Below are 14316 nucleotides of genomic sequence, written 5' to 3' on the forward strand. Positions count from 1 at the left end.
GGCTTGATGAGCAGCCTCCTAGCTGTGCCCTGGCCTTGGGACCAAGGCAACATCACTGTCTTTGGGATGTATTGGAAGGAGGCTGCTGGGGAGGCCCATGGTGCAGACAACCAGGAGGCTAAATGAGGGTCAGGCTGGGACCTGGAGACGGTAGATGGAGCCCCTGTCCCAGCCCAGCCTCTGTCCCCCTGGGCAGTGGGAGAGCTGGGAGGACACGCCCCCCCCTTCACTGTGGCTAATGTTTGCTAGGCCAGTTTTGGTGAACCAATGATGACAGTGTTTTCCTCTTACGTTGACCTCCCATCTTTCCCCATTTGGGGTCTTCTCGGGGATTTTTGTTGCTGTTCTTTTCCTTCTTGTCTCACTTGGGTCTGAAGATGGTGGTTAGAGGAGCCACTCTCGCCAAAAAGAGTCTGGTTCTGTACTAAAAGGCCCCTGCTCCCGCTTCAGTGCCGGGCAGGTGGGGTGGTCACTATCCCATACAGCCCTGACCCATCAAGGCCCCACCTACCCCCACATCCACCGGGCATCTTGACTCTTCGAACCAAAGTTCCTTAAAGGGGCCTAGGCCAGCCTTGTCCACAACCTCAGGGGCCTGGGATTCTTGTGATACAGCCTGAAAACCCTGGTTGGCACAGACCATGGTGTCTTGAAACCAGCTGGAAGGAAGGCTCTCCCACATACAACCCAGGTGCCAGCCGGGCTCCTGGTCAAGGACCCTTGCCCACCCAGCCAGGGTAGGTGACTTCCCAAGTAGGGAACACGCGTGTGGCCTGACGTGAGCCGGGCCTCTCTAGCCGAGAAAGAGCAGGAGCCACGCAGCAGGGGCTCCCAGACCCCAAGCATCAGGAAACCATTTTGTACAACCACCCGAAGCAGAGATATTTTTTAACAAGTGTAAGTTATTTTTTAGTTGTTTTTCTGGATCCTACCTTTTTCTCCTCCCTTCATCCCCCACCTCCCACAACCTCACATTGGGTGATTCCGTTCACATCAGGTAAATCTCAAGAACGCCTTGGTGCCCCATCCCCCACGGCCCCTCCCCCACTCTGTGACATGTGCGTGCACTTCCATCCTGTTTCTGTAGTTAAAGACTTGCTAGGCAATACCACGGACACATTCTGACTGTGTCTCTCTTCGCGTACAAGAAACTCAAGTCATCTTTAAAATAAAATTTTAAAAAAATTACAAAAAAAATTACAAAAAAAAAAAAAACACCCAAACACACACATACATACACACAAAAAAAAGTATCTTTTTTAGGCCAGAGTTTTCTACAGGTATTAATGAATATTTTTCTTAATCCTTATAAGTTTTATGTGTTTAATATTTCTTAATACCGGTAGCATTAATTTATACTTTTGTAGCAACACAATATTTTTATAAATAGCCAGTGCTTGGCTTAAGTCTTCACGGGGGTTTAGGCAGGGTTATCTTGGAGACCCTGTGTACCATGTACTGTATTTAAAAAATAAAAAAAAAGAAACAAAAACAAAAAGTTACCTAATGTCACTCTTGCTGTGTCGATTAACAAAAGACGTCTTTGGTGGTCTCCTGTCTTGTTGGCGTGGGTCCAACAGTTTCCTAAGGAGTCACATTGCATGGGGGTTGACGGTTCTTGTTGTAATACATAAGCCCCCGAGCCCAAACTTGAGGGCTCATTTAGGGTTTTCTGTGTGTCCTTTGGGATTTTTGTTGTTGTTGTTGTTGTTGTTGTTGTTGTTATTGTTTTACTTTGTTTTGGTACCATTTTCTCCATTTACAACCAAATCAGTCTCATGATGTTTTCAAAACTTTTACTGATGTCAAATGGAGAAAAAGAACAGGAAGAAAAAAAAATTTTACCAAGTAATAAAATTTTAAAAACTGAGCTGTTTAAATGTTGCTGTTTTTTACCTGTCTGTTTTTGTCTTCCCTTCCCTCCCTGCCCAAAAAAGTGGAACACTCCCAGGGAGAAAAGGAAGGTTCCACTAGCTCCTTCATTCAGAAGGAGAAGCCCTGAGCCCAGGATTCAGTAACCCCCCTCCCCAACCCCCGAATTCTCCCGTGATGCCCGGTTAGTTGTTCCCGAGGTGAAAACACATCCTTTTAACGATTTTGAGGATCAGTCGCTTCAAGGAGTTCATGTCAGTGTTGTATTTATGGTTTTATAATAAAACGACCTTTAGGAAGTTCCAGTGTGCGCTGGTTTTTCTTGGAATTGGGTTTGGGCCATGCCAATATCTTAGCAGGCGAAGGATCAGAGATGGGTCACTAGGGGGACAGCTTGAATCCGGTGCCAAGGGGGACACTGAGGTCGGCTTATGGGCTCCTCAGCGAGGCATCGCAGCTCAACCACTTTGATAGATGGAGGAGGAACGAGGAAGCCATGGCCTGTTGTGAGCTTGCTTGTCCAGCCTCATCCCCCAGGGAAGAACGGATGGGTTTAACCTCCAAGTTCTGCAAATCCAGTACCTGAAGCGCACACTCTGGCCTGCCTGGTCCTGCTGTCCTGTGGGCTCTTGTGCCTCTTTATCCAGAGTCTTGGCTGCCTAAAAGGTGTGTATGCTTATAACATTGTTGGGGAGGGGGGGATCATTCGTTTCCTTGGAAGAGAATCCATAGCTCTTGCTCAGTTCCCAGTGGCCTCCACATCTCAGAACCCTCCAGCGTGAGCCCTGACCACTTGCCCATATCCCAACACATCAGTCTCAAGGACCATGCATGATCTTCTTTTCTTTTAAAGAAACGGAAGGCAGGTGGAGGGAGAGAAGGTCCTACCGAAAGACCAGCTGTGGCCTGCCCAGGAAGTAAAAAAGGCAACTTCTAAGGCAGCTGCTGCTCCAGAGCCTGTCAGGTAAAGCAACCACCTTGCTCTCTAGGTAAGTGAATGGCAGAGCCTCCCTCTTCCCCGTGCCCCTCCCCCCCCCCCACCACACACATATACCTTGTTTAACTTAGCTGTGGGCAACTGAATTCAGAGGTGAGGCCCCTCCCGGGGGGCAGCAGCCCTGCCCTCCAGATGTTCCCATGGGCACTTCTTGCCTATAGAACACTGAAGGCACTTCATCTCCAGGGATGAAGTGACAGTCAAAAGAGGTAGGCACAGCTAGGATGGAAAGGGGGGATGACTTCAGGCCTTTGTGGCCAGTGGCCCTGAACCCCTAGGTACACCAGGGTACCAGTATTTCTTCTACTTCTGTGTCTCTGATGGCCCCTGTCTAACCTCTAGAAACATGCCTAGAGGGTCTTCCCCTTTTCTAGCAACAAAATAATAAAATGAAACAAAATCCCAACCCTTGCTAACTATTATGGAATAACAAGCTGTGATTTATGCTTCCTTCTTTGCCTGGCTGTGTCTTGTACTAAAATGTAGTGCAATCTTTGTTCCAACGCATACAGTTTTCACTTCTGGAGCCTTGGATTTGTCCCACCCCAGCTTCATTCCCTCCGCCCTGCCCTGCCTGTACCGTGTTACACTTACAATGTCAAGGAACAGGCTGGCTATGCAAACAGGTGTTGACAGTTTGGTTTTATTTGGACCCAGCTTGCATTGGGACAGACATTGACCACCCTTTTTGCTCACAGGCCAGCCAGCCAGCCATCAGTTGGACAATCGCAGCAGCTCCTCATCCCCTGTAAACATAAGAGAGGCTCAGGGGGTAGGCCCATGGGCTGGGATAGTCAGGGGTTAGGGTCCTCCTGGGGAAAAGGAAGGCCAGAAATGTGCACTTGCTGAATGACTTCTCCTCAAACAGCATGCCACAGACTGCTCTGACTTCTCATCTCTTCTGATTTGCCTTGGATGCCATTTTCTAGCAGAACTATCAAGGCACTGAAATGTTCAAGTGGCCATTGTTTTCACTTGTTATAACTGGCAGCAGTTGCCTTTAGTTGAGTGCTAACTCTGTGCCAGGTATCCTGAAGACTGTGCTATTTTATAAGATAGAAAAGTGAGGCTCACAGTGCCCTGGTGTGCCATCAGAATTGGCCAGCACTATCGGCTGCTAGCTACCCTGCATATCTGCTGTGGTTCCTGGCTCAAATGTCCTTACCAAGCCAAGCCCAGCATAAGGAAGGACTTGAGGTTGGCCTATTGCACAGAAGAGAAGTGGAGGCGCAGACAGTGGGCAGGCTGCTCGCATCGTACAGAGTTTCCCAACCCCTACCTGAGCTCTCCAACTGCACCCAGGACCTCTTACCATCACCAGGGACGCCACAGTACTCCTTGCACTCCTTCTCAGAGTAGAACTTGTTGCCGTTGCCTTGGCAACCCCCATAGGTGAAGCGGACGCACTTCCCCTGGACAGCATCAAAGGCCCAGAGCTTGATGAAGCCTCGGCAGGGGCCTTGGACTATGGGGAGATTGCAGGCCGCTGTGGAGTGCAGAGAAGTACAGAGCATTAGTAATCTGTGCAGCTGCCAACTGCACTCCACAAGAATACAGAACCAGGAGAGTTTGCATATCTAGCTGGTGTGTGTGTGTGTTGTGTGCATGTATGTGCACGTGTGTGCCGATACTAGGGCTCGAACTCAGGGCCTAGGTGCTGTCCCTTAGCTTTTTTGTTGTTGGTTGTGGGACCTGGACTCTGGGCCTGGGCGCTGTCCTTCAGCTCAAGGCTAGCTCTACCACTTGAGCCATGGCACCACTTCCGGCTTTTCCTGCTTATGTGGTACTGAGGAATCGAACCCAGGGCCTCATGCATGCAAGGCAAGCACTCTACCACTGAGCCACCTTCCCAGCCCTCCCTTAGCGTTTTTTGCTCAGAGTTGGCACTCTACCACTTGAGCTAGACCTCCACTTCCAACTTTTGGAGATAAGAGCCTCACGAACTCCTCCCCAGGCTAGCTTTGAACCATCAGCCTCCTAGTAGCTAGGATTATAGGCATGAGCCACAGGTGCCGGCTCTGTGGTCACTCTTTTACAGATCCACAATAACAGACTAACTGTCTGAAGGCCACCTGTGGCCAGATGTGGAATTCCTATGACTTCAGGCAACTTGTCCTGCAATTCTGCCACTGGAAAACTTTCCAGCTCCCTGTTCATTGGCAGAGGATGGGCCTGAGAGTGAGGCATGCATAGAGGCAGGGGCTGCACGCACCCACAGTTCGGCAGGTCTGCAGACACTCCTTCTCAGAAACGAAGTTATTGCCATTGCCCAAGCAGCCGCCATATGAGAAGGTCTCACAGGCCATGGATGTGCCATTGTAGAAGTACCTCTGGATCATCCCCAAGCAGGGACCTGCTGAGTGGCCCAGCTGGCAGGAATCTGGTAAGAAGCAGAAGAGACACACTTATGGAATGCTTATGGTATACCTGTTATCTGGTTGCCTAGGGTGACCTTATCTATTGTCACCCCCTAGAAGAAGAATCATCAAACTATTCCCTGGAGGCAGAGCAGCTGCTTCTGACCCTCTTCAACTCTCTGAGAGGCAAAATGACTTGTCCAGGGACACAGAGAGTGAAAACCCCAAATCATGTCCACTGGACCCAAATGGTCATTTCACTCCTTCACATGAAACATTACCAGTGACCTGCAGTCCCATTGTTCCCTGGATTGGCCCAGAAAACCCATAATAGTAATTGTTGATGATGCAAGCTCCAGTCCAAAGCCAGCCAGCCTGACCCCTTCACTGAGGTGCCACTGCTGAGCCTTTGCCCTCCTTGTCCCATGTCCCTGGACTGGTCCTTTCATAAGCCCCTCCTTGGATACATGGACTCAGGGTGAACCCCTTTTGGCCCTGGAAGTCTTTTGATCACCTCACACCCACATCCACTGAGATCCCCCAGCCTTTGGCCAACTCCTCTTTTGGATCCATGACTCACTCCCTTGGATCACTTCCTACAAGAACCAGATAATCGGAAAAGATGAGACTGATGTCTCTGGGACCCCCAGCTACCACAAGGCCTGAGGCTAAACAAGCTAAGTGTTGGCTGAGTCAAAGAGGCATTCATGAATGCTACCATCTACACACCTACATGCACAGCCTCCCATCCCAGCACAAGAGTCAGCCCAGCATGCGGTGATGCCCTTGTATAGAGCTGGAAACCAAGGCTTGGAGGCCACCCTCTAGCACAGGCATAAGTCCTTTCCTGTGGAGCTGAGCATTTCTAAGCTCAGGATGGTACCTTCCCTCCTTCTCTCATCCTTGACTGTCTAGCAGAGAGAGAGAGAGACTTCATGGCAAGGAGGCAGCCAGGCCGAGTCATCCATGGCGCTCCTTTTGAGCTCGGCAGAAGCCAGCAAGGAGGCGTGTACTCCATTACCTTCTTTCTTGGTGAAGTCAGATACCAATGGCCCGGCCCCTGATCCTTCATTTTCTTGGGGAAGCACAGCCCGTCGAGCTCTCTGGGAGAAAAAAGAGAAGTCAATGTGGCAGAGATTCTGCCACCACTGCCCACCTGGATCCCTGCACCAGGCAAACAACCATGTGCCTTGGGAATCGACATGTAGACAGAAGCACACATGTCTACTTGCCTGGGGAATGAACTGCTATCTGAGGGCATCAACCTGAATTCCAGGTGAGCATCACATGGGCCAGTTGCCAGCAGAATCTCTGGGCACAAGGTCACCTGGAAGGCTATCCCAGGCCAACTGAAAAGATGCACAAGGAAACTGCTGGCCCCCCAGTAGCCATTTGCTCACAGGTGATACCTGGAACTTGAAAATTCACTTACTGGTGTCAACCCCAGTCAATACCTCAGAACACAATTTTACTTGGAAATAGGGCTAACAGCAAATGTAATTCATTATGTAGGGTTGATAGCATGGGCGCTGGGCCAGTAGATGTAGTGTTCTTATCAAAAGCAGGAATTTATGCTGCATACATGTGGTGTATACCAGTAATCCTAGTTACTTAGGATACTAAGATCTGAGGATCAAGGTTGAAGCCAGCCAGGGTAAAAAAGTCTGAGACTCCATCTTCAATTAACCAACAAAAACCCAGACTAGCTGGGCACTGGTGGCCCATGCCTGTAATCCTAGCTACTCAGGATGTTGAGATCTGAGGATCCAAGTTCAAAGCCAGTGAAGTCTGTGAGACTCCAATCAACCACAAAACAACAACAACAAAAAAAAAAACACGGAAGTGGAGCTGTGGCTCAGTAGTTGAGTGCTAGCTTTGAGCACAAAAGCTCAAGGACAGCATCCAGGCCCTGAGTTTAAGCCCCACAACCCACCAAAAAAAAGCCAGACTGGAGATGTGGCTCAAGTAGAAGAGCTCCAGCCGTGAGCAAGAAAGCCAAATGAGAATTCAAGGCCCTGAGTTCAAGCCTTGGTACCAGCACAAAGACCCACACCCAATGAGAACATGGCATGAAGGAAAGGCAGGGAGCAGGGAGACACATCTCCAAGCCAAGGAACAATGGCATGACATCTTGCCTGCTAAACAGCAGCCAGAAGCTGGATGAGAGACAGTGTCTAGAAGGAAGGACCCCACCTGCTCTCTGACGCCTTCATCCTAGATTTGTTACCTCTGAAGCTGTGAGTTAATGAACTTCTGTTGTTCAAACCTCCATGGCATATTGTTAGGGTAGCTCCAAGGTACCATTTCACAGAGCATCTTGGGAAAGTTCTTTCACCCTACCGCCTCCCCTCCATGGCTTCACTGATGCTTTGTGGATGGACACAAAACACCTGGAGCTGATACTAAAGTAGAGCGGGGAATTCAATTCACATGTAATAGGAAGAGGACCAGGAAGTAAAGGACGCCCTATCCCACCTACTAGGAAAACAAAAATCAAAAACCAGGACATGTGGCTAAAGCTGACCCAGCGGGGGTAGGATAGAGCAAACTCATTCAGTGATTATTCATCCCCACCCTAGAAGTGAACAAACAGAACAAGACAAGGAGCCGGAACGTGAATGACACAGTCGTGAGCCACTGGTTTCCTTGGTGGCTATACGGACAGCTGGCAGCTCTCAGCTGTGGGTCTGTTTGGAGTCTGCGTTCACCAAGGGGAGTCATCTCCTCCACTACTGTGCTCCTTCCTGGATGGTTCCACCTGGGGAATTAGGGACCTGCACCTCCGTGTCATTGTGTCATGACCCTGAAGGTCATCCCAGCTGCAGAGATCCCTTAGGGCTAGCTGAGATGTTAGGACAGCATCACAGGTCACATCTCCTACCTTCATCTCTCCTCCCATTCACAGAACCCAACCCAGGAATCCTGAAGAAAACAACTCCAGAGCAAAAGAAACTGCCCACAGGGAAGCTGTCACAAGCAAGCTCTGGCTTCTGCACAGTAATGACCAATGTCTGGGCCATCTGTAGACTGACGTGGGCCACCTTGTGAGGGACAGGAAACATGACCTGGTAAAAGTTCACCCAAGCAAAAGGGAGGCAGGAGACAGGCCATTGTTCTCAAGCCTGCAAGATTAATGGGCGATTTGGTCCCTCATTATGTCATTTCAGCTATGGATTCATATTGGTGTACATGTAAATATATGCACATTGTATGTCTATATACACATTGGTGAAATAAATCAAGCTACATAACTTGCATGCTCTCAGAGAAAGCAAGAGTGAGGAAGGCATTGATTTGCAATGGAAGGGAAGAGTAAGGACCTGCAGAAGGTAGCAGAGAGCGCAGCTTCATGTGAAACCCCTTGTTTTCACGTTTACTGCCTTTTCCCCCCTTACCAGTACCAGGATTTGAACCTAAGGCCTTGAGCCTTCTAGCACTTGAGACTCATTTATGCAGGTTAATTGAAGACGGAGTCTCTCAGCCTTTTCTGCCCATCCTGGCCTTGAATTTCAGTCCTCTAGATCTCAGTCTTTAAGTAGCTAGGATTATAGACTTGAGTCACCACCATCCAACAAGTTTACTGCTTTTTAGGAGAAATCAGTTGGCTTCATCTTCACATACTGAGTATCATTATCAAGTACTGAATGTTGGCATTTCAATATAAAATCAAGTGTTTTCCTTCCTTTAGGTGTTATGTGAAGAGCTTTTCCAACCTAGTCCTAATCTCTGGCACAACCTCCAGAGTAATTACCCATTTCACAGATGAGAAGAATGAGGTCCAGATAGGTGGAAGAACCAAGATCGAGTCCAGGTGGGTCACCTTCCAAACACTTGCCCATCCCAACCTGCCCCCACCCCAGCAGGGCCTGAGCAAGTGTGCAGAGCGGGTCGGGGAGGGGGGAGGTACTCACCGAGGGTGAGGTGGGCTCTGGCGCCTGCTCCCCGGGGACACATTCCCCTAGACAGAGGGCAGGGAAGAGGTGAATGGGAGACCAGGCTCTGGGGGAATCTGAGACCCAGATTTCTTTCATGGTACCCGGTGGACATCTTGCTGGGGATGGTCCTGTGCATCCCCTTATGTCATGAACGGCCCCGCCCACTTCCCTTGTTCTCAGTCTTGGTTGGAAAATGGACAGACGGGTGGTTCTACTATTGTTACTGGCCATCCAGCCCACTCCTCCCTGACGGCATCAGCAGCACCATCATCTCCATGGACAGAGATAGCACCTGTGTCCTAGGCACAGTGCTGTGGCCTTTGGTAGCTCTGTCTCACTGGCTCTCATGACATCTTATAAGGGAGACACTGCTGGCCCATTGTACAGATGGGGAACACTGAACCTCCAACAGAAGTCTTGCAATTCAATTCAAACACATGCTCATAACCGCCAGCAACCTCTTGTCTCCTAAAGAAAGGCCTATGGACATGAAACACAGCCTCACTGGGATGCACGGCAGTAGAATGAGCCTACAAGTTGGTCTAATCCTGGCTCTGTGGTGCATTCTATCAGAATGGAACAGACATGCTACCGAGCTGATTCTCTGTGATCCCTGTTTGTCACCGAGGATGATAGGAAAGACCCAGGGCCATGATGGGATGAACAGGGAACCAAAATTCAATATGGCCCTAGGGGAGGAGCACTTACCTCTGTCAGCCATGGTGAAGATGGAGTCCTGGGGGATGCCCATCCCCAGGGCCATCTCCCTGAACTCCTGCAGGAGGCTTTCCCTCACCTGTGGCTCCCTCCCTGCAGGTGGAAAACACAGGAGACCCTCAGAGACCCAAGTTCCAGGGCTACCGGGGCCCGCATAACTTCCCCAGAGATTTTCATATAGGGACCGAGAATCATTGACCCCTGCATTCCTGTGACGTGTGTGTGGGTGGATGGGCTCCCACAGAGGTCTCCTGGGGCCCCACTGGCTGGAGGCACTGGGGTTGGCATCAGAGACACACTGAAGAGGACCAGGCCCTGGGTGGGACTGACCCCTACCTCCTTCCCCTAACTGGAAAAAGCAAAACCCCCTACTCTTTCCCACCCCACGGCTCCTACATCAACAGCCTCCCCCTACCCCAGGTCCCACAGGCCTTTACCATACAGCTTGGCAGTTATGGTAGTTCCATGGTGGTGGTTGAACTTCTTGGTCAGAAAAATGGCATACTCATCGTAGTTGGTGTGGACTACATAGGATTCCATGGTTATGTTCCATTCTGTGTAGGAGTGGCCGTAGACCGAGGTCAGGGGTTAGGGGTTAGAAGTTGTTAGAGATTCATCACCCATCCCCTCCCATCTTGCCTTCATGTAGCTTTCCTGCCATTCATGCCTCCTGTGGATTCACCAATCCATACACCTGCAATTTCTCCCCACCCATCCATCTATTCCTCATCCAGTATCATTCATTCACCCACCATCTCTTCACCAGCGGTCTTCTGTAAGTCTTTCCTTCTCTTTTCTCCTTTCTCTCCTCTCCTCTCTTCTTACTTTCCTCTTTTCCTCCTTGCCTTCCTCCTTTTCCCCTCTATTGTCTCTCTCCTTCCTCCCTATTCTTCCTTTCTTTCTTTCCTCCCTCCTTGCCTGTCTGCCCTCCCTCCCTCCCTTCCTTCCTCCCTCCCTCCCTCCCTCCCTCCCTCCCTCTCTCCCTTCTTTCCTTCCTTCCTTCCCCATGCCATTGTTTATCCACTAGGTAACCAATAAGCTCAGCTATATGCCATTTGTAACTGTTTACTTGCCAATCATTTGTTCACTTATATGTCCATCTATCCATCCATCCAGACATTCACATTTTCACCTCTAATATAACTATCTGGCACACAGAGCATAGTCAATGAGCATTTGCTGAATAAATGAATAGCTTCATGTCCCCTGTCACTCAGCAGCAGGCACTAGGGCAGAGATCTGAAGACCTGAAGGGACTTGGGAGCACAAGAGGGAGGGCACCCACACACTTACTGGGTTTGTGGTAGATGAATTTCCCCACTGTGTTTGTCTTCTCATAAGTCGTGGAGGTCTCCTTGCACATACCTCTCCTGGAAATGAACAAACCACAAGGAAGGAAAGCTCAGCTGGAGAGAGTTCAAATCCCCACTCTCCTGCAGGGCCTCTCAATGTCCTTTTTCACTTTTTTTGGAGTCATAGGATGACTTTGCACACGGATTCATGGGTCAGGGTCTTCTCTGGGTCTTCCTTGACCCATTTCCTCATCCATAAAATGAGAATGATACAGCTTCTACCTTACCTGGTTGTTGTGAGGTTCAAATGAGCAATGTGCACAGAGATGTAGGTATGCTGTGTGTTTTGGCTATTATTGCCACAGGCTTTCTATTCAGCCACTGAACATGTCTTGGGATTTGCATGTGCTGAGCAGTGGGCTGGGCTCCCCAGGCCAGCGTGGGAACCCATCTCCCATCTCAGTGTTCACTGAGAGCCAGGTAGGCCAGTCAGGCAGATAAGTGTGACTTGACCCTGGGTAATCTAGGAGGGTTTCCTGGAGGAAGTAGCATGGAACTGGACTCCTAAGGACTTACAGAATTAGCCAAAAAGGTAGGGAGAGGTGCAGAGGCTCAATGGGAAAGAGGTGGAAGACTCACAAGTGGGAGGTGGGGTGGGGGGAGGAATGCGAGGAGGTCATAGTACATCAGAGATGATGGAGAAAGAATGTGGCAAGAGCCAGGAGAGGCCAGAAAATGGCATCAAAGGGATCTTACTCCTGAGGGCACTGAGGAGCTATGGAAGGCTACTAAACACAGACAGTTGTTTTTGTTTTCTTTTTAAAGGTCTTTCTAATGGTTACAGACTGTTGAGATTGGATGTGGAGAGAAGAGTAAAGTTGCAATGGACGATTAGGAAGGAAGAAAGGAAGATGGCTTGAAGGAGTGCGGCTGCAGTTGGAAGGGGAGAACTGGACCCGGCTTCAAGATGGATTGAATGGACAGGGAAGCCAGAGTCCCTGGGGCAGGGCCCCTTCTCAGCTAACAAAACCGGTGTGTGTGTGGTGGGGGGGGGAGGCAGAGGAGGGGGAGGAGCTAATGTCACTACCACTATCCAGTTCTTTGGTACACCGAGTGTTGGGGGGTGTGGCGTTTAAGATGTTCATGGGGCCACTCCCCCTGGGCATGGGGAGGGGAGGGACTGGGGCTCCAGAGGCTTGGTCCTGGCTGGGAGCAGAGCTCTGATCTGGTTCCGGTTCAGGGTAGGGTGCTGGGGAGGGATCCTCGGGGAGGAGTCCCCAGTCCTTCCTGTGCCCCACTCACCGCCAGCGAGTGCTGGTCATGCTGATCTCGGCGTCCGTGGGTCCCCGTCCCAGCACCAGTGTGCTCACGCTCATCTTGTCTGCCACAGTCTTCAGCCATGGGCAGGTGGAGCCAATGGCCAGGTTGAACCACTTCCCGTAGATCTAGAAGGCGCCACAAGCCAAGGACAGGACGTCAGTGCCCCTCCGTCTTCTCACTGACCAGCCCTTTGGAGGGAGGCATGCTGACCGAGTCCCCCTCCCAGGCCACATTCCGTGAAGGCGAGACTGCAGCTGCTCAGGGAACAGAGGTCCAAAGCTGGAGCCCTGTCTTTTGTTCCCCCATAGCATGCCCTACCCCTCCCAAGACAGGCTCCAGCCCCACCGTGGCAGGTATTGGGTCTATGCCCCCATCAAGCTGTGCGGGATGGGGCCGGACAGCTGGCACTTCCTCCTGGTGGCACCTCAGAGAGTTGGAGGAGCCCCGTTCCTGGGCAATGGGCCATCCCAGCTTACCAGGAGGAAGGCCCTGCTCAGGGAGCCCCTCTCCACACCTGAAAGAGAGACCCTCACAGACTGGCCTGGAGAAGAGTCTCCACAGGGTGCACAAGGTCCTGCTCACGGTCCCTGCATAATCTGAGTGAGAGCTGGGCTGCAGGCGGTTCTAGGGCTATGCTCACTCAGACACACAAGCATACATGTACATGTACATGACCTGCAATACCTGCATACTCACATGCACACAATAAGTGTACAGGCACATACACACACCCCTGTGTCACACATATGTCCACCAAGACATGAAATGCCCACACACATGTGTGTATACGTACTTCACAGACACGTACAGAGCACATGCATGTCCACCCCAGACCTTAGTGCTCCCTGGGCCCATGACTATTAATTCCACCAGCCCCCATTCACCCTATGTTTGTTTGCTTTTTCCTCCCATAATCCCACATTATGGGTCCCAGAGGTCACGGGTCACCGTGTGTGAATTGATTTTGGAGCCATTAGGATGGGGCAGGAGACTCACAGAATATCAAGTGAGCGTCGCACTGAATGAGTGACACATGGACAAAAGCTGCAGTTCCAGGGACCCCCCCCCAAGGACCCCCACCAATCAGAACAGCCAGGGCCCTGGGACAGACCCCCGGAGCTCCACACAGGAGGACTGAGACCCCAGGACAGATGAGCATGTTTAGCTAGGTCCGACAGCTTAGACTCTGCACCTGGCCACAGGGACCCTGGCCAGCCTTACCCGGAGGATGTCGAAGTTCTCCTGCACCTGAATGTCATCTGGTGTGGTGGGCACGGGGCCGGCCTGTGCCACCGAGCAGGCGGTCAGTACCAGCAGCAGGTTCCCAGTGCCCTGCATGGCTCCGGGTTCGTGTGTCTTGCGTGTCTCACTCACAGCCTGGTCTGAGGACAGAGGGGTCACCTGCCTGCCGGAGGCTGCAGTGGATTGGGGCTGGGGAAGGTGCCTGTGGCCTGTAGGGAGGCCTGGTGTTTGCTGTGCTCAGCCAGAGCCAATCAGGGCCCCGGGGCCAGGTCTGATCGATTGCTGAAGCCTGGCTGGGCTGATCCCTGCAGCCAGGAGGCTCTGGTCACTATCTCAAGGGGGCATTGGCCACACACAAGAGAAATGCTTCCCTATGGACCTCTACCTGCCACAAGGACATGTAAGGCTGAGGATGGGGGACAGGCAGCACTAGACTTTGCTTCTGGATCATTCCAATGGACCACCAGATTGGGCCCATTTCTCATGGGAACAAAAATTCAAGACCCAGAGAGGGGAAGTGACCTAACACTACCAGGAAGGATCTGAGGCAGGGCCCAGACTGAAAGCCACACACAAACCCTGCC

The 14316-nt window shown here is 51.0% G+C and overlaps 1 protein-coding gene across 1 annotated transcript; it reads right to left on the reverse strand.

Moving 5' to 3' along the window:
- Nucleotides 1-3489: 3489 nt before the first annotated feature.
- Nucleotides 3490-14014, reverse strand: LOC122107110 (alpha-1-microglobulin/bikunin precursor). The gene is made up of 10 exons (XM_042678707.1): nucleotides 13712-14014; nucleotides 12473-12615; nucleotides 11172-11248; nucleotides 10316-10432; nucleotides 9870-9971; nucleotides 9138-9184; nucleotides 6248-6329; nucleotides 5082-5249; nucleotides 4182-4355; nucleotides 3490-3615 (listed from the first exon to the last, which is right to left on the reverse strand). Exons 1-10 carry the CDS (start codon nucleotides 13826-13828, stop codon nucleotides 3584-3586), a joined length of 1059 nt encoding a protein of 352 aa, XP_042534641.1. The 5' UTR covers nucleotides 13829-14014; the 3' UTR covers nucleotides 3490-3583.
- Between the last annotated feature and the right edge of the window lie 302 nt (nucleotides 14015-14316).

This window comes from Dipodomys spectabilis, unplaced genomic scaffold (genome assembly GCF_019054845.1).
Source record: "Dipodomys spectabilis isolate Male_0828 unplaced genomic scaffold, ASM1905484v1 ptg000046l, whole genome shotgun sequence".
In the NCBI taxonomy this organism is placed as follows: Eukaryota; Metazoa; Chordata; class Mammalia; order Rodentia; family Heteromyidae; genus Dipodomys; species Dipodomys spectabilis.

Coding starts and splice junctions, on each gene's coding strand:
- LOC122107110 (XM_042678707.1), bottom strand. CDS start 13,828: ATGCAGGGCACTGGGAACCTGCTGCTGGTACTGACCGCCTGCTCGGTG. Junction 9,185..9,869: donor CTTCACCATGGCTGACAGAG/GTAAGTGCTCCT, acceptor CCCTCTGTCTAG/GGGAATGTGTCCCCGGGGAG. Junction 6,330..9,137: donor CAGAGCCCACCTCACCCTCG/GTGAGTACCTCC, acceptor TTTTTCTCCCAG/AGAGCTCGACGGGCTGTGCT.